The 11866-nt window shown below is 37.2% G+C and overlaps 1 protein-coding gene across 6 annotated transcripts in view; it reads right to left on the reverse strand.

The window, feature by feature from the left end:
* Nucleotides 1–9042, reverse strand: part of MON2 (MON2 homolog, regulator of endosome-to-Golgi trafficking) — a 67909-nt gene extending 58867 nt beyond the window's left edge. For all 6 annotated transcript variants that reach the window (XR_004841309.1, XM_035889361.1, XM_035889363.1 and 3 more), the window contains exons 1-5: nt 8982–9042; nt 4558–4685; nt 3510–3641; nt 644–773; nt 5–102 (exon numbers count right to left, since the gene is read on the reverse strand). Coding sequence is in view for 5 of the 6 variants with exons in the window: in XM_035889361.1 (XP_035745254.1) it covers nt 5–102; nt 644–773; nt 3510–3641; nt 4558–4644 (447 nt within the window). In the remaining variant the exon portion in view is untranslated. The remainder of the gene's footprint in view (nt 1–4; nt 103–643; nt 774–3509; nt 3642–4557; nt 4686–8981) is intronic.
* Nucleotides 9043–11866: the final 2824 nt, after the last annotated feature.

Raw genomic sequence — 11866 nt, forward strand, 5'->3', positions numbered from 1 at the left:
CTACCTGAAAAAGCATATATGCATCTTTAGCACATGGCTTCAGTGTACTGACAGATCTTCTGTTACTATTTCCTTGAACTGCAACTGGCTGGTCAATAGTATCTGTGTAAAAACAAAAAACAGTTTGTGAAGAAAGGAACTGTTGAAAACTAAGTATGCATGAAGTGTTCTTACAAAAAGGTTCTGGAAGAATGGGCAGGTAATTCTTCTGCAACTTATCATGTCTACAGAAATAAACATTAGATTAAATAACCAAGGATCACCAATACCAACCCTTTCTTTCCAAAGAAGTTCTTTTCAAAACTAATACTGCCATGTATTTCACACTCAGTAAGCTAAGTTATCTTCATCTTAAATGACACCTTCACAATACTAACCTGAAGACCAGTTATTGCAGCTTGAAAAAAATCTAGGTTTCATATACTGCTGTACTGACTTGCACCAACACAATGGTTAAGGATTTAATCTCCTTTGAATACAGATAAATGTATAAAAGACAGTAAAAATGAATAATGTCTGTGGGGTTGGTTTTTTATAACTTTTGTAGACCTCTTACTACTTATTTATCTGAAAAAACATAAACATTTTATGTGTGTCCTAAAAACAGGTTAATACAAGCAAGCAGAGTAAGAAGTATGCCCACCTTTGTATCGTTCATCTTCAGCAACCACTCTCTCAAATACAACAGTAACTACTTGCCGCACTGTAGCTGCTGCAGTGTTATTTGTGATATTATCTTTTGTGAAGTGCAATCGAAAACAAAGTACAATTGCCTGAAAGAAAAAAAAAAAAAAAATCACCTTACAACAACATATTTTCATCTTTTACCTAAGAGTCAAGACAGCTGATTGATGAATGCTTTCCACTGCAGTTTGTCAAAAGGTTGCCTGAATAAAACCTGGTTTAATAATTTTAAATATGAAGAACCAGAATAAGTTTTATGGATTACCCTAGCCAAACACCTCTTTAGTAGTCCTCCCCAAAGTGTGCTATTAACTGAAGACATTTCAATGTGCCAATAAAACTACAATCGTCATACAGAGAATACACAGTAATCAACCACATAAAACAACTTTTATGAATATTAATGCCAAAAGGACATTAGGATTATTTGGTTAATCACAGAACGGTCAGTCAACTCCAAAGCTAAAATGCCATTCCTCTCCTACATTAAATCACAATATTTTCACAACTGTGTTTCCTCAACTGCTATTATTCCTCTCTAAGGTGTGTATTTTAATGTGTCATTGTTCTGGCAGTGACCTGAATACTGCTTCCCATTGGATTTCATATTACCTCTAACACATAATTTAATACTTACTTATTTTATAATGAATTTTGAAAATGAACATCTGTATACGTAGTGAAACCTGTATTTCTTGTTCTTTTGTCCTGATTCTGTGTTCTTGCACTTGCATGAACCTCAACCACACCCGGCCACAGCACTACATACTCTAAGCCATACAAGATTTGGAATTTTCTTTTGCTTCTTTTTCTTGTAAGTTATTTATGGACTGTGCTCAGATGTTAGAAATTTTACAACACAGTCATACACCTCTGACTTTCAGAAGATACTGCATGATTCTCTAGGTTAATCTAACAGCAGTGCCTGTATTAAGGGGCTTTTCAATCTGGTTTACCAGTAATTTTCTTAATTTAAATCAGTCAAGCTGAAAAACGAATATGCAAATTGCCACAAGCAGTCTGGCTCAAACTGATTTTCTCTAAGAACCTTTCAATGTGGAAAAAAACCAAAACACCTTGCAGATATTTCTCAAAAGAATCTTGTGGGGAAAAAAACCAAACCATTGCACCATTTTACCCATGCCAAATAATGCTTCTATTTGGTTAACTGAGAAACTCTAGTAACTTCAGGCCTTGGACAACACCAAGAAATTGTACAGGATATTGCTCTGTCAGGAATCTTTTCTTCTTACTCCTGCCAGAGCCTGCCCAAATTTGACAATACATTTCTAAACATACTAGAGCTTAATGTGCACTAAGGAAATTGTTAGAAGTACAGCAATTAGATTCTCCAGTAATCGTACTATGTGAGCATGCTTCTGGATCAGGACACAAGACAAGAGGAAGACGTGCTGGGAAAGACCTTCCCTACTTATTTGACACTGCTGTGCCCACATGCTCTTCTGGTTGGTGTCCAAAAGTAGAAAGTTTCTAGACATGAGAGAGATGAACAAATAAAGGATGCTGAAAAATGTGTTTGGAAGACACACACAAAAAAGGTAAGCGAAATAGGATGTAAATACCAAGAACCCAAGAATAAGGGGAGGAGAGAGAGAGTATTATGGAGGCAGGGGAAGAAGAATAAATGAGGGAAGTGATGAGACGCAGGAGGGAAAGGTATGGTGGACTTAAACAGCACCTGTCTCCTCCTAGAGCCTAGATTCAAACTTGATCAAACAACAACACTGCACGCTGTTAAAGAACATCTGCCACCCAGTTAATAACTGACAATCCCACTTTCTAAAGTATTTCCATTTTCTTCAAAAATCATGCTTCTGCCTCAGAACATCGCACCTCATTTGGAAAATAAGCATTATCTGGAACAAAAGAAACAAGATTGTGCCGAAAGGTCTAGCTGAAAAGTCAAAAAAGAACCTACTGACAAACCATTCAATCCTCAGCCATTTTATATTCTGCCATTTATAGGTTTTACAACTTTTCCGTTATCTTCCCGCCTTCAGCAGACCTTTGTAACTTAGATTTGTTTTCCTTTCGTGTTTTTCCTTCCCTTGGTTAAGTAGATTAATAATTACTTTAATATCCACATGTTTAACCAGCTAAGTTACTTCATTAAAATCAGAAGCAAAAAAACCCTGAAAACCTTCCATCAAAACAGAATGTCTTCAAAGAGAGTCTTCAATTTTATTCTCGCTCTCAACCCCCCCTCAAAACCAAAATAAAAAAACCACCCCACCATGCTCTGATATTAAACCATACACTGAAGGTGAAGCATAATAAAGACAGCAATTTAGAATTATTTGTTTAAAAACAAAAAATCTTGTAAGTTAAAGCAAAAAAATTATAAAATATAATCTAGGAGAGGAACTTACTTTAAACAGAACTTCACAATTCACAGATGGGTAAACAATGTTGCTCCTTCAAAGCAAAGTATCTTGTAACTTAAGATTAAAACGGACCGGAATCCTTATTTTTTGGCTTAGTTGAAACATAATATCCCAAATGGTACATGTTTAAAATTATGCAATAAAAGTTATTTCAGTTCTGACTGAAAGAGCAATAACTGGACCGCTTCCGATAGAGATTTAAGGCAGGGTGGCAGGCAGCTTCTTCTAATATTTGCTTTATTAGTGAGAGCTTACACTGTGCTATGTGCTCTAATTTCAGTTCAAAAACAACAGGGACACAACAGAATCAAAAAAGCTCCCTCCTCTTCCATTATTTCCAAACGCTTCATATGTAAAGTTTCTCCCTGATTTTCCTCTTGGGTATCTGAAGTACTATAGTTGGCACTAACAAATTCTTACCTTGGACAGTGCTTCATCATGCACAACTGTATTGGTTGTTAGAAGTACCAGAACTGTCTGAAGCAATTTAAGTTCTTCAAGACTATTTTCCATCAGTTGCCAAAGCATATTAATAATGTTTCCTGCTGCAGCCTACAAAGAAATCATTTTTTTGCCAACAATTAAGATGTTTACATACTGGTATATCATGTATACATATGTACAAATAGCACACTCATAAATGCATATCATAACTGAATTTGCCTGTTTGTCTATACTATATGACTACATTGAGAACATAAAAACAATTTCTTTGTCACAAGCTTCCCAAAATATTTTTAAAGAACTGATGTCAGAAATCTCTTAATGTGTAGTCCAAATTAAAGTATGTACTTAATTTTCTACTTGGAAATATAGAACAGACAGTACAAAGATATTTTACCCTGAAAATTCATTTATATCAGAGAAAAAACAGTGTAATTTTACATTATGAAAGCACAACCGAACGTATATTTTAACAGTATTATTTCCACCAGCTTTTTAACACATTAGTGTACCACAATATATCATGACATTTACAGTTGCATGAAATGTGCATCCATTTTTTCTTATGTTTAAAAGCGACATGGAACAAAAACATTATACATAGTGATATCACACAGAGTAAATTTTGTGGATGCCGCCTTAAGAATTATATTTATCAAGGACTATTATATGTTCTGTTCCTGAAGTGTAGGAATGCAAACTAAATGTGCTGGTTTGAATTTTCATTAATTTCCATCTAGAAGTTACTAATGTTTCCTCACCTCTTTTTTCTTTTCCTTTTTTCATGGTCAAAAAGGTTTTCTTTCAAATTACAATTTTTTTAAAAACAGATATGAGTAAAATATTTTGCAAACTATGTTTAGTGTAAAATAAACAGCCTCCCAAAAAAAAAGCATTCACCTTCAGTTTGAGGCCAGTATTTGGGGGTTGGACTAGATGACCTCTAGGGGTCCCTTCCAACCCAAAACATTCTATGATTTCTCACACTGAAATATTTATGTATTTATAAAAAGATTGATCTTACCTCTGAAACAACTTCATGGGACATGAGCCTCTGTATGGCTGCTAGACACAGCTGAGTGATCTTTGGTTCCTTTGTTCCACAACCCATTAGAAAAGGCTGAACTACCTCTGAGCTGTTCTCTTTCAATGCTTTCAAAGAGAGAGATGGAAGCAGTCAATGTTTGATACTTTCAAGAGTACAATGCAAAATTTGTTAATCATACGTATTAACAAAAAGCAATCTCCAGTCTTGGAAATTTGGGATTTACTCATGCACCACAGGGAAAAGCCAAGTGAAGACAGACACCGGGCTGCCACAGCTCACTTCCACAATTACACCGGCTGGGGCTCAAATCTCAAGCACCTTCTCCCTTGCATACTCAAGTGACTTTCTCTTTCCAAATCCAAACCGGCCATTTAGAGTCCATTTGGTTACTAAGAAGCTGTAAGGTTCTGCCCACTCCAGAGCTTTCTCCGGCCCTGCAGTCGTGACCAGCCTCGGGCTGGTAGCCTTCTCCTTCTGCTTTGCTTCCCCTTGGCACCAAATTCAAAAGCAACACAAAGTCTGGCACAGAGGAAAACATCAAAGCACGCAGCACAAAGGGGAATAGCAAAATGCCACCGACAAAACAGGAGGAGAAACTGGACTGTTTGTACCCTGCATACGTACACCTGACTGTTAATTTTTCAACCAGTGTTTTAGCGAGAAAAGGCAGCTTCTTAAAATTAAACTTTGTCCGGAGAAAACACAAGATTTGTGAATTTTTTTATTTTTTTTTAGGAGAAAAAAACTTCACAATGAATACAACATTCCACACTGACATTTTAAAAAGTTTTTCCCCATAAAAGTAATTCTAGAAATCTGATATAAACTTCATAAAATTAAAAATGAAGAAAATACTTCTGAAAGATGAAAGGAAAGTGTGACTCTGATTGATGAGTGCTTTTCTGTTTGCAGGTGTGGTTGTTGATTCATGCAAACTTTTAAAGATTTTAGCTGCTCATCACCATTTCAGATATTAAAAGTTTCCTCACAGAAGTTCAATGTGTGTTCTTACACTGAATGTCATGCACCACGTTTTAGTCTATATGCAACAAGAGAAATGTGTTCATGAAAATTTTTCACAGACATTTTTAGAGCACAGATCTTACCACAAATAAAACAAAAAATACATTCTCACATAAAAACGCAGACATGATCAATTTTATTTTTTTATTGAGCAATTTGAAGTTTGGCTCTCAAGAGGGTTTATTAACGAATGTCACTACAACTGATCTGGAAAAAAATGAAACATTGAGGTAAAAGCTACAAAAACATATTTTAGGGATATTTTTCAACTGAAGTACTAACTAACATGACTAACCAGTTTCTATGAAAAGAATAGGCTAGTATAAACTACAGATGCCAACCTTCTGTAAGGTAATAGTTCTTACAGGATGATATTAACACATATACAGTCCATAGCTTCGTCAGCCTCTCCAGAGCCAGTACAGGCTCTACATCGAGTTGACAGAGGCTGACCTTGCACCAAATGCCTAATCAAAAACAATTATAATGTCAGCATAAATGTGAATGAACACATAGGTTCACTGCCTGTTTAACAATCTGCTTTGATTTCAACAGGTTTTTTTAACTTAACTATGAGGCAAATAAACCTACTTTTAAAATACAGATTATAAACCATATCCACCCATACTCTTATGAAACATTCCATGATTTTCAAATTAAAACCAAAACATTGGCTACTTCATCAAAAATGGAAGCTTGTTCCCAATTAAGACATGTAATTTAGGCATCCAGTTGTCAGTGCCTACATGTGAGCTAGATGTCTAAGCTGCCTTTATAGTCTATGAACACCTACAACACATGGCCAATAGAGCCCAGAGAGCTCACTCTAACATGGGCGCAAATGCTTCTTCACTCATATAAATTTCTGAATTGCCATTAGATTCTAACCATCATGCAGGAAAAAGAAAGCAAAATTTTTAAAAAGATACCACAAAACATTTATCCTTAATGTAAGACTATCATGATAAAAGTTCTGAATGGCAAAAATGGCATGAGAGTTAATAGATAACAAGACAAAGAAAAATTTAAACCTTTTACAGTGCTTTTCCTACCATCCATTAAATACAATAATCTCACAACAGGAGCCATAAAAGGATTTTTACTTTAGGAAGCTGAAAAATTAATGTTTCGTAGATCTGCTTTGGTACCGATCATTATATCATTATATCAGCTTCAGTCTTAAAACACACAAAAAATTTCTTATATGCAGGTCTGCTTTCATTTAGCTACCAAAATTATGTAAGATTATATTTAAAAAGAAATCTATCATAATGAGCCACATGAAAAAAGAAGTTTTGGGGAAGTAAAACTTACTCCTTCATTCCACCAGCAAGACTATAATTCTAATTTTTTAGAACTTCTAAAACGAAAGTATGAATTGCACATCTCAGACCCACATGGAAATAATTTCTCACATTTATGTCCTGCAATGTAAAGCACAAGCTGACTTCTCTTTTGGAATTACTCAAGTCCTCATAAATGACTTATAAAGCATGTACAGACTGCCAAGAATGAAGACTTTGAAACTGCTCAACTTAACTTTTCCAAGAGAAAAAAGGAAGTTAGATCAATGATCTCAGAGTTCTGGCAAGTTAAACACATCTCATCATTACCTCTGTGTATTTGTCAGTTTAAGACTGCATCTATTTTTCTAATAATTATAGTCCTACACAGTGTAATGCTTTAAGAAAGCATCGGGTCAGCTTATTCAAAACAATCTGATACAGTTGTCCTTATCTATTGTAGTAAAATGACAGTTTAAATCATCTAGCAGTCAAAAAGTATCTATTTCACTAGTTTTCAAAATCACAGTAGCATTTTGCAGCTTTATTATTACTAAAGCATACAAAATATCTTCCTCAAAAAAAAAAAAGTAAATAGCACATAGGAGACAAAAGAGATCTTGACATTAACTTATCTACAAGATTAGGCTACAACTGATACCTCAGAAAATACAAGAGTCTGTAAAGAATGGGTACTCTGTAATGGCATCATGCTTAAACTGTGGAATGTTGGATAATGTGCAGGCAAAGTACATGTTGCCCTCTGTTCCACGGTTTCTTACTGGGAAAAAAAGTTATTATCCTATTAGCAAAGATTAACTAATCAAAATAACTTTAAGAACCTGATGGTTTTCCAAACCTTGTAACAACAAATCTGTGCAGTTTTTTTGATGACTGAAATAAAGACTATCTATATTCTAGTTTAAACCTTCCAAAGGAAAAGTACTTATGGAATTTGACCAACTACCACAAAGTGTTTCCTCAAAAAGATAAAAGACTGCCTATCCATGGCCAAAATTAATGATCTTTCACCTCTTCACTTGAAATGAAGATTAAAAACCAAAGAATTTTGCAGGATTACAAACTAGCTTTCTAAATTATAAAGTTCTTTACACAGTAGTATGCCAAAGAATGTTGACAGCTTCCCAAATGGCTAACTAGAGATTTCTCTTGTTCATTTGTGTATTTTGATATAGCTGACATTACCTGGCACAGTTTTCCCACTTATGTCAGCACTCATGACAGCAGTAAAAACAAAGAAAATAAACAAATAAAAAAAGAGGCATTAAAGTGAAATACTGAGGGGTGGTACTGCTACTTCAAATAATTCTAGAAAGTGCCTCCTTACCAATACCTGATTTACATACCTCAAAACAATAAATAGTTTTACATCTATTTCATCTGGACCTTTCAAATAATTTAGCATTTTAAGGATTTTGACTACAGCTGGGTAGACACTCAAGTATCAATACAGGGATATTCAAATTGGCCAAAGGCTTTACCAGCTATTGGCAAGAAGCCATCAATTTACAGGCTATTTAATAAAGCTGAAGAAAGTCAGAGATACTATTTTAAGCACTTACAAAGCTGCAACTCACAAGATATTTCCTGTCCCTCAAGGCAATGGTACATCTTAAATTGAATGACCTTGTCTCAGATTAAGATGGATTTTTGCCTGCCAGGTACAAGTCTCCAAAGGCTAGACTCTCATACTAAACACACAGATGAGGATCATACTGCAGAACTCCACACTGAGCACTCAACAACAGCTGTGGTGAACATAGAGAGTGAATAAAACATTGAGAATATGGAGTCTAAGCGTTTCATGCTATTTTTCTAAGCAGATGATTAATTTTGTAGAGCCACAACTGAAAAAGGAGACCTTCCTCAGCATCAGTACACTAGCATGAAACAGAAGGAGTATTAAGAAATTCTCATGCCACTGGACTTTTTGCTAAGTGCCCAAAAGTAAAGCAACACTGATATAGCACACACTACAAGACAAGTAGGATTATTACACAAATCCAAGACATCTTTTCAACATTTTGATCTGTAACCCAAGTTTATTTTTCCCATTGCACTGCAAATAATTACCTGCCAAAATATCACTGTTCCGTGCAGCTATTGTTTTTACTTTTATTATTCCTGATTCAGCAGCCTGGAAGAGAAGAAAATAAGTAGTTTAGATGCTGTTTCATACATCAATATCTGGACAGAAGTAAGAATACTGAAGATAAATAACAATATATAGTCTCAGAGCAAAAATGTTTTTGTAGTGTTTTCAGTAAGCAGAGCTAATGCAGAATTGAAATCTTTGTAGCTTCTGGAAGTTGTTTCTAGAATTCCACAGGAAGGGGTATATTCTGTGGTTCAGGATTTTTAGAAATCATGATTCTCATTGTATTACTTTCCAGTCCTATGAATGCAAATAAAAATCACTAGTAAACAAAAAAATTGTTATATAGTCTCTGTACAGTTGCAAACTGTGAAACAATTACCCTGCTCTATAATCTGCCACATTCATCAGGTTGGAATGCTGAAGAAACTGAGAACATCAGTAATTATATCAATGCTTAATACCTAACACTTAAGCAATGAAATCCAGTTAATAAATTGGATGTTGTACACGACACTTGAGTATTATTACTGTTCTTTCAGTCGGGTAGCACTATTTTCCATTTGAAAGCTGTGATGGTTTGACCTTGGCTGGATGCCAGGTGCCACCAAGCTGCTCTATCACTCCCCTCACAGGACAGGCAGGGAGAAAATTAGATGGAAAAGAAAAAAAAACTCATGAGTCAAGATAAAGGCAGTTTAATAAAAAGCAAAAGCAAAGGCCATGCGCAGTAGCAAAAGGAAAACAAGATTTTATTCTCTACTTCCCATTAGCCACTTCCTGGGAAGCAGGGCTTCAGTGTCCAAAGCCATTGCTCCGGAAGACAAAACGTCATGAAAGATGAATGCCCCCCTTCCTCCTCCTTTTCCCATAGCTTTTGTATCTGAGCTGAAGTCATATGGTCGGTTTGGGTCAGGTGTCTTGGCTACGACAAGATCTTGCCCCCTCCCAGCCCACTGGTGTGTGGGGGGGGTAATGCTGGGGAGACAGCCTTGATGCTATGCGAGCACTGCTCAGCAGCAGCCAAAACATTGGTGGGTTATTAACACCTTTCTACGTACCGATAAAAAGCACAGCACTATGCAGGCTGCTATGAGGAAAATTAACTCCACCTCAGCTCGACCCCAACACAAAAGCTAAGGCTTTCACTAACAAAGAGTATCAGAATAAAACCCATTTTCCCATGGATTTTGTATCCCGAATGCCCTACGCAAATTATCGCAGGGCAGTACCACAAAGAAGCCTTCCTAACAACACTCTCCATTCTTCCCGACACACCACACAATCCACATCAACGGTTCCTCCCCTCTCCCAGGGAACGTGACTAGACAGACCAACAGCATCCTCCTCTCCCTCCTGCACCCCTTCAGCGGGAGCCAGGGCTGTGGATGTGCAAGTTGGGGGGCACATGTGCACGGACCAGCTGGACGCCAACCAGGCGCTGCAGAGCTGAGCAGCCCACCGAGGAGATCCCATACCGCTGCGAGGGAACAGCAATTCCCTCTTCAGTTGCCCATAAACGCTTCCCAGCGTAAATCACTGAAGTCATGCTCTCTAATGAAATCATGCCAAACTGAAAATATAACATTGAGGCTTTGCGTTTCAAAATTACCATTTCTCACAAGTTTTGTGTAAAAAACGCGAAATACATTGCAAATGGCTCCTTTCCATTTTTTAGTTCCATTAATACATTATAAACCTCTGGAAACAATTAAAGAAATCATGTTCAATACACTATGCACCAAAATAAATGCAACAGATTTTCCTGAATGATAGAACACATCACTGGGAATTACTATTGTGCCAAATTTCAAAGTACATTTCCCCTTCTAGTTTAGCTTCGTATTTCTGTGTACTAAACATTTCCGGTTTTCCTCTGATACTACCATTTCAAGAGTGTGCCGTCACTATATATCAGATTAGAGAAGCAGACAAGCTGCAGCAGCAGAAATACGAAAGCAAGAGTACATGAAGTTCTACCAAGTAGTAATATTCCTCCTCCATCAAAACACTACTCCAACAAGAGTTCCCAGAAAGTCAGGTTAAGATGCGTGGCCAGCAGGTCGAGGGAGGTGATTCTGCCCCTCTACTCTGCTCTGGTGAGGCCTCACCTAGAGTACTGTGTCCAGCTCTGGAGCCCTCAGCACAAGAAGGACATGGAACTGTTGGAGCGGGTCCAGAGGAGGGCCACAAAAATGATCTGAGGGCTGGAGCACCTCTCCTATGAGGACAGGCTGAGGGAGTTGGGGTTGTTCAGCCTGGAAAAAAGAACGCTGCGGGGAGACCTGATTGCGGCCTTTCAGTACTTAAAGGGGGCCTATAGGAAAGATGGGGAAAATCTTTTTAGTAGGGCCAGCAGTGACAATACAAGGCATAATGGTTTTAAACTAAACCAGGGTAGGTTTAGACTGAATATAAGGAAGAAATTCTTTACACTGAGGGTGGTGAAACACTGGAACAGGTTGCCCAGAGAGGTAGTGGAGGCCCCATCCGTGGAAACATTCAAGGCCAGGTTGGATGGGGCTCTGAGCAACCTGATCTAGTTAGCGGTGTCCCTGCTCCTGCAGGGGGGTTGAACTAGATGGGTCCCTTCCAACCCAAAACATTAAAAAAAAACAAAAACAAAAACAAAAACAAAAAAACTCAGCAACCCTTGTTACTTGTGGGAGGGAGCAGAGCTGGGACAAGTGCTGAGCACTTTTGAGATTTCCATCTGCCCAGGTGAGAGCTGGAGTATAGGGGTAAGAAGAGATGGGGTAATTTGCCCCTCTGCTGGGAAATGAAGGATTTCAGTCTCCAGGAATGTCAGGCAGAAGGTCTACCAAACTGGGCTCTTAAAGACAATAGAGGGAAGGAAAGAAAA

The sequence above is a fragment of the Egretta garzetta genome, unplaced genomic scaffold (genome assembly GCF_000687185.1).
Source record: "Egretta garzetta isolate BGI_Z169 unplaced genomic scaffold, ASM68718v1 scaffold502, whole genome shotgun sequence".
Classification (NCBI taxonomy): Eukaryota; Metazoa; Chordata; class Aves; order Pelecaniformes; family Ardeidae; genus Egretta; species Egretta garzetta.